Raw genomic sequence first — 7,956 nt, 5'->3', positions numbered from 1 at the left:
TTTATTTTTTTTAAGATGAAGTCAAGTAGCGTTTACAGAGATGAGTTTTCAGCTGTCGCTTGAAAATTGTCAGGGATTCAGCATTCCGGATAGGGGTGGGAAGATCATTCCACCAGCCAGGAATGGTGAACGAGAATGTTCTGGAAAGTGATTTTTGAGCCTCTCTGTGATGGTACCACGAGGCGTCGCTCACTAGCAGATCTCAGACTTCTGGAGGGGATGTAGATTCGTAGTAGTGAGTGGAAGTAGGCGGGTGCTGAGTCTGTGGCTGTTCTATATGCAAGCATCAATGTCTTGAACTTGATTCGAGCCGCAACCGGTAGCCAGTGCAAGGAGATAAAGGGAGGTGTAACATGGGTTCTTTTGGGCTCGTTGAAGACCAGTCGTGCCGCTGCATTCTGAATCATTTGTAAAGGTTTGATTGTGCTTGATGGAAGTCCAGCCAGAAGAGCATTGCAGTAGTGCAGCCTAGAAATGACAAGGGCCTGGACAAGAAGTTTTGCAGCATGCTCCGTTAGAAAGGGCTTGATTTTTTCTGATGTTGTGCAATGCAAACCTGCATCATCGAGCAGTCTTTGCAATGTGGTCTTTGAAGGTCAGCTGGTCATCTTTGCAACTTTACAGATCTTCTTTATGCACCAAGAGCTTGTAACACTCCAAAGAGAAAGGAAAAATTGAGATCGCATCATATGACCCCTTTAATTTGTGTTCCGAATATGAATGAAGGTCTTACGGGTTTGAAACAACATGAGGGTGAGTAATTAATGACAGAATTTTCATTTTTGGGTGAACTAACCCTTAATGAAATGTCTATAACATACTTTGGTTAAAATTTCTCAATGGTAGTGTAAAACAACACCCTTTTTATTCTGTCAAAAACAGTTCTGTTCACAGCAAGCTGTTTTAGTGCATGTTTCTTTAAATGCTAATGAGCTCTGCTCACCCCTCCCCTCTCTTCCATTGGGTGACTAGCCGTTCTCATTAGACTGTTTACTTTAGCGCATTTAGCCACAAAACTTGGCCCCCAGTGACCAGTTGATGTGCTTTGGATACCTCCCCTCCCCAGGCCACCCTGAAAGACCTACCAGTGAGATAGGAGCCTTTCTTGTCTACTCCTGCTCTGGCGTCAAAACAATGGCGGACTGGTGACAGCTCACTCAGGGCGGGTCGAAGGTAAAACGATAGTGTCAATCAACAATCGTGAGAGGGGCCTGGGTCTGTGTGACGTCACATAGCCAAGAAGCTGAGAACGGCTTGATTTGAGAAAGGGGTTATTATTTATAGGGATTAAAAAAAACACTGAGTGGATTTTTATCATTATAGGGTGGATGTGTACAAACACTACCAACACACACATTTATGTTCAAACATGTAAAAGTGAATTTTGCATCCGATGACCCCTTTAAGTTTTAATTTACTCCACAAATGTCAAGCATCTCAAACACATTCAGTGGATTAAAAAAAAAAATCATTATTTTTTTTAAAAGATGGGGTCATACCATTTGACCACTAAATAACTTTGCCAGATAGTACTACTACAAAATACATTTACACATTTTTCTAATTTGTCTTTTGTTCTTTATTAAGGTAAAAAATAATGGTAAGTTTTAATATAATTTATCATCTATTTCAGTTGTTCATGGACAAGGCAGGCAACATATATGAGATCATGTGAATAATACATCCCATAACTCACGCAAATTACAAAAATATATATTAATTACAACACAGGATTTGTTTCTTCAGACATGCGGTTGACATACTGGCGTCACAGACTGAAATTACTTGATAAAACTGGTTTCTCAGTGCTCAGCTCCTGTGTGGTTGTGGTGTAATGCTAACTATTACAAGTAGTACTTCCTCAAACTTGTCTTGCAGACAAAAGTGTGTTTAAAGTGTTTAGAATGATACATCTTTTGTGTTTGAATAAAATATGCATGTTTCCAATTATTCTGTCTGCAAATGTATTAATATTTTAACTTTTTACACATTTTTTTTCAAATGATTCACCCAATTTACACACATCTAAGGTGGGTTCACATCTAAGGTTTTACCTTATCAGAGCACTCAGAGGCTCTGATCTTCATTTCTGCATGGGCATCATTAGTGCTGTGACCGTCCTTGGAGACCCAGACATCTGCAGGCCTCACTGGACAGCACCCAGGAGACCTGATCCTCAATTACCAAATCAAATACCATAAAGAGCAGCAGATGCCTATGGAATGATATCAGTGAATGTCTTAAATGTGTTTGAGAGAGAGAGAGAGAGGGGGGTCCATATGCACACTAGCTGCTGACTCTGTGTACTTCTGAGGGCGGATTGAATGTTTGTGTGTATCTAAGCTGCTTGAGGTGTGTGATCTTACCCTCTCTAGGAGTTGAACTTAAAATGACCTTCATCTCATAAAACATCTCACATATACATGACCTTTAAAATGTTACATAACAGTAACCCCTATCCAAACACATTTCTAGGAATTTAAAATCTGACCACAGATCAGGTGTTGATGATTGAATGGAGGCTTCTGATATGTTCTGGAAAGGGAAATGAGCTTTCTATTAATGTTATTCTCATTTCAGACGGTCAATAAGGACGATCAACATGATGAACTAGATGATACTAAGACATGTAGGATAAATAAATAAATATAATTAAATTTTTTTAGAAATGCATTTTTTAAAGTTGGGATTCACAAATGTGAAGAGGCCATCCAAAAAAAACAAAAACATGAAAGTGAGCTTGTTATTTGTAAACATACGTTTTCAAATATATTCAGTGCATTAAAAATAATAATGTTTTAACGTGGGGTAATAATGATGTCATAATAATAATAATACTTATTCTTCTTAAGATTACTACTATTGCAACATAATTTAAAGACATGTGAGTGCTTATTTTATATACATATATACACACACACACACAAACATTTATAAATTGTTTTTTAATATCTATCTGTCTATATATATAATTGAATTAGTGTAATATTATTATTATTAATTCTATAAGTCTATAAACTAAAGACACTGTTATTTTCTTACATAATTACTTAAATGTATTCAATTCATTTATTAAAAATGCATTTTTAAAGTTTGGAGTACTGAACAAGTAATAATAATAATAATAATTGAACACACTTTGTGTGTGTGTATATGAATGACATCAAATAGGTTAATAAGCATCTAGAATAAACAAAGAAACATTACAACAATTTTTGATATCTTTTTTAATAAAATCTGCACACATAATTGCATTTAGTACATTATAAAATAAAAGAATATATAGAAGATTTCAAAGAAATAACTGAGTCAAGAAAACAAAACATGAGTTTTCTCATTGTCATCACCAACGTAAAAGAAAGAGGAAAGACAGAAGAGTTTGGAAAGCTCCAAATAAACAAGGCCTCAATGTGGGGTTGCTGTGGAAATCGCAAGGGGTGTGAAATTAAATGCACCTTTGCATATAAAGAAAATAACTGAAGGCCTCCAAGTCAAAAGAAAAGAACTTAAGGTGAACAGTATTTAAGTAAAACGCACTGGTTTCTCCTTCATTTGTTGTGTTCTCTGACTAGCATTCAGATGCAGTATCAGAGAGGTTGATGATGGGGTAACTGTGTCACAGTTGTGCAGGAGACCAGCTAATCCCCATGTCGATCGCTATCACCTGTCTCCAGGTGTGGGTCATCACCACCCTTTAATCACATGACCCACAGTAAGGCCACACCCGGGCAACGGGTCTGTGAGTCAGCGGCCAGTCTGAGCATAACACGCAAAAAAAGCTTAAAAACGAAAGCAGAAAGAGTACAAGTGAATGGGGGGTAAACAGTTGTTTTCTTTATGCAATTGTTCTGATACATTGTTGTTCTTTTTTTGGCACAATCTAATTGGACTGTGGTGTGGAACCTCAGCCTGACCCTTCATCTTGCTTGAGTTCATTTGGACAGGGATTTCTTAATCTGCTCCACTTCCATCTATAAAAGAGAGCATAAAACAAAGACACGGCCTGTTAAACGCAGTCACGGGAAATAGAAATGAAATAAAACATGCTTAACATTATATATCAGCAAGATTGTTTAATGTTCGAGAATCAAGAGACCAAGGGCTAGATTTACTAACAGCTTGCGTCAGCGCAAACCGTCGTTTGGTGTTAAAATAGAACTGTCAGGATTTACTAAAGATGCACAGTGAAGAATTAGCGCTGAAAAGGCGTGGACAGTTATTTTTGCGCCTGAACTTGTTGAATATGCATTTGTGGGAGTGTCCCTTTCAGTTGCAAAATTTATGGGAGGAGAGTATTTAAATGAATCACGCAACACAATTTACTAATGTTTCAAATTACTAGTATTTGGGCCATTATTTAACGCCCAAAAAAGCACGTCTTAAACTATTTTGTGAGCATCGGCTCTGCTTATTTGCGACTACGCTAATTTGGTCGATATGTAAATGAGATGTTGCGTTTGTGTTCTTTAATTTGCACGTTGTCAGTAAATCACCTGCAGAAATTTCCATGCCCATTGACGCTGTTTTGGAATTGCGCTCTTGCGCTAATTTGCCCTGTTTAGTAAATCTGGCACCAAGGCTACATTTATTTGATCAAATAATACAGTAAAATCAGTAATATTATGAAATATGAAGTAAATCTTTAAAGTTTTATACTTGTAATGTAACTTTACTGAATGAAAGTACTCCAATCTTTTGAATGGTAGTCTAAGAATTATTATTATTTTTTAAATATTAACAAAATTGCTGAATTTAAATTACATACATTACTTACTCAAAATTTTGTAAAATATTAAAAAATAGAAAATACAGTTGTTAGTCAGTTCAGCATATCTCAATATCTTAATATGAACGAATTACTTAATTAAATAATAACATTAAAATGATAAATAAAATATTAAATGTCAAAATTAATGATATTTATAATACCTTTTTAAAAATAATAATAATAATAATAATAATAGCAACAACACATATTTGGCTGGTTAAGATTGTTTTAATTACTATAAAAAGGTGTTGCACCTGGTTAGAGCTACGTTTATGACAAGTATAATGCCTCCTTACCTGCAGTGATATGCGAATCCTCTTCTCCTCATCCAGTTCACTCACCAGCTGTTTGATTTCTTGTCTGAGAAAACAAATTTGAGAATTAACACACATTTCACAGGCATCAATCAATCAACTCGTTCTCCCCACATCTAATTTCCTTCTAAACTTCCCTCCACTTCTACTTCACTCTGTCTTTCATCTAACCCCCTGTCCCGTCAGTTCATACTTGTGCTGGCTCTTCATGAGCTCCACAGTTCCTTTCAGGTCTCGTAATTGTGCTCTGAGCTCCTCCAGTGTTGCGGCACCCTGTTCGTTTTTCACTCGGACGTCAACGGAAGGGGAATGGGGCCGCAGACCAGCGCTGCCCTGGTGGAGAGAAGCCCCTCCGGACCCAGAAGATGATGGAGGGGCACTGGGCTTAGGGGGCAAAGATGATTTTTCAGGAACCTGTGGAAAACCCCCATGAGATATCAGAACAAGAGCATATCCAATCACATTTATTCTGTTTATCTTCCATTTCAGGCTGTTCCACAGGGCCTCAGTCTCTCTGTGTGTGTGTATATACAGTATAGTGGCACCATAAAGTATTTGCACACTTAAAGGGATAGTTCACTCAAAAATTAAAACTCATAAACATTATTTACTCATCCTCGCATCATTTTAAATCTGATTGACATTCTGTGTACTGTGAAATACAAAAGAATATAATTTTGAAGAACTGCTGTCCATTGAAAGTCAGTGGGGTCCAAAACAACACAGAGTGCGGCAGGGATTATGTATTTCTCCTCCTTTCCCATCTCCTTGTCTCTCCTCTCCTCCTCTGGAGATGGGGAGTCCAGGAGGTCAGGACTAGAGAGAGAGGACTAAGGAGGAGAGGGATTTTTAAATGATCGTGACCAGATAACCCACAGACAGGCGAAGCAGGGCAAGCCCATGTGACATTCACACATAGCAAATAGCACAATCATATCTGACGGATTTACGTTGAACACCTGAATTTACAAATTTATGAGACATCGTCAGCTGATTGCATCTGATAGGTGTGAAACCACCAAATGTGATTAACTTGACACATTAATTGGTTAAAAATAATAACAAACAAGCATGTTTATGTTGTGTGGTAGGGTTATTATACAGTAGTCAACATTTGAAGTGGATCAAAAAAGTTCAAAATAGCAAGAATGGCTATTGTTTTGGTTTTAGGACAACTTCGATGAAAGGTTTTGATCCACTTCAAATGTTGACTACTATAGTTAACTAAAACTAAAAACTACGATTTTTGTTATCTGAAAAAAAAAAAAAACTGTTGCCAAAGCAATGCTTCTTATTTTCATTTAGTTTAACTTGATGTACTAAAATAGCTAAAATAAAAACGAATAAATATTAATTAATATTTAAAAGAAATTAATAAATATATAATACATATGTCTATTTTTAATAGGGCTGCACCCTAATAGTTGACGAGAAGAGGCTTGGTCGACCAAAATTTTATTAGTCGCAGAAAAAAAAATTCCACAGAATGTGACGAAGTCACGCAGTCAGTGACGGACAGATCGTTAACGGTTGGTGTTTGTGGTAATACAGTACATCGGGCAGGACATCCAAACGCTCACCTATCATTCATCAACCTCAAATATGGCTTTTCATCTGAAAGATGTATGTAGTAGCAACTTTACATGACCGCTCAATCTAATGTAAACCTAGAAAAATGTGCGCTATTAGGAGTGTAGAAGCTTAAACAGTTGCGCGCTTTACTGCATGACAGATGGAGGCGCTGGTGCGCTCACTTGCTCTTAAAATACTCCCTCATTTTTGGTCATACAGATAAAAGAAATACATTCTTCGAATCTGTAAAGACTCTACGTTTATTTGTGTGCTTTTGTAAAATAATTAAAGCAAACAGGATGCACTTTCAGCAGTCTCGGTCTGAATCTTTTTATAGTTGAACTTGAGCGTGCCAAAAATAGTAAACCAAAACTCTGTATATAGGCGTCCATTACTACGGAGACGACGAGTCAGTGTCGCCAAATTAATCTCTTAAGCCAAAAACAAAGAAAGCAGTAGTTTATCAATAAATTATTAAAATGTTAATGCAGTCTCCTTGCTGTTTTTCCGAGACACATTCATAATGATTATATCTGCTGGTGTGCTATGGCAAGCTTTATGTGTGCGCTTGAGTGCTTATTAGGCTATGTAGGCAATTAAAGGCTCATTATTATGATTTATATGGTTTATTAATAAACGTCCAACTAATAGCCAACAAATGCTTAAAATGAATGGCTACTAGTCAACCAGAAAAACCTTTAGTGGAGGGCAGCCCCAATTTTTAATATAGACATTAAAGGGGTCATATGATGCGATTTCATTTTTTCCTTTCTCTTTAGAGTGTTACAAGCTTTTGGTGCATAAAGAAGATCTGTAAAGTTGCAAAGACTAAAGTCTCAAATCCAAAGAGATATTCTTTATAAAAGTTAAGAGTTAGCCACACCTACCTAAAACGGCTCGTTCGAACACGCCCCCACATATCTACATCACTATGTGGGAAGATTTGCATAACACCGCCCAAATGTTCACATAAAGAAAGAAGGCGTAACTTTTATTCACGTTGTAGTATTGTTGTTGCCGCCGCCATGTCGTGAAGACGCTGTGTGCTGCGTTGTGAAAGCGAAACTACTTTGTTTGATCTTCCAAAAGAGGACGATATCTGCTTCATCATGCCTGGAGCTGATCCGTGCTGGTCGCTGAGGAAATACATCAACTGCACGCTGTGGATCGCCGGATCGGCTTTCACCGCTCCTTCGTCGGATCCGCCGGGACCGCCGTTCTCGATCCCGCCGCCTCAGCTCACGCTAAGCCGGGGCTTCCGCTCACGCTAGCCCGGCCTCAGCTCACGCTAAGCCAGGGCTT

At 37.7% G+C, this 7,956-nt stretch overlaps 1 protein-coding gene across 2 annotated transcripts in view; it reads right to left on the bottom strand.

Moving 5' to 3' along the window:
* Window positions 1-3,223: 3,223 nt before the first annotated feature.
* Window positions 3,224-7,956, bottom strand: part of LOC107725869 (SH3 domain-containing kinase-binding protein 1-like) — a 64,258-nt gene continuing 59,525 nt past the window's right edge. For both annotated transcript variants that reach the window (XM_016535273.1, XM_016535274.1), the window contains exons 15-17: window positions 5,276-5,496; window positions 5,065-5,128; window positions 3,224-3,971 (exon numbers count right to left, since the gene is read on the bottom strand). In XM_016535273.1, the coding sequence (XP_016390759.1) occupies window positions 3,933-3,971; window positions 5,065-5,128; window positions 5,276-5,496 (324 nt within the window). In that variant the 3' untranslated portion in view covers window positions 3,224-3,932. The remainder of the gene's footprint in view (window positions 3,972-5,064; window positions 5,129-5,275; window positions 5,497-7,956) is intronic.

This window comes from Sinocyclocheilus rhinocerous, unplaced genomic scaffold (assembly GCF_001515625.1).
Source record: "Sinocyclocheilus rhinocerous isolate Xijiao unplaced genomic scaffold, SAMN03320098_v1.1 scaffold1508, whole genome shotgun sequence".
Classification (NCBI taxonomy): domain Eukaryota; kingdom Metazoa; phylum Chordata; class Actinopteri; order Cypriniformes; family Cyprinidae; genus Sinocyclocheilus; species Sinocyclocheilus rhinocerous.
The sequence above is the reverse complement of the archived record's forward strand: the minus strand, read 5'-3'. Positions and strand labels throughout refer to the sequence as shown.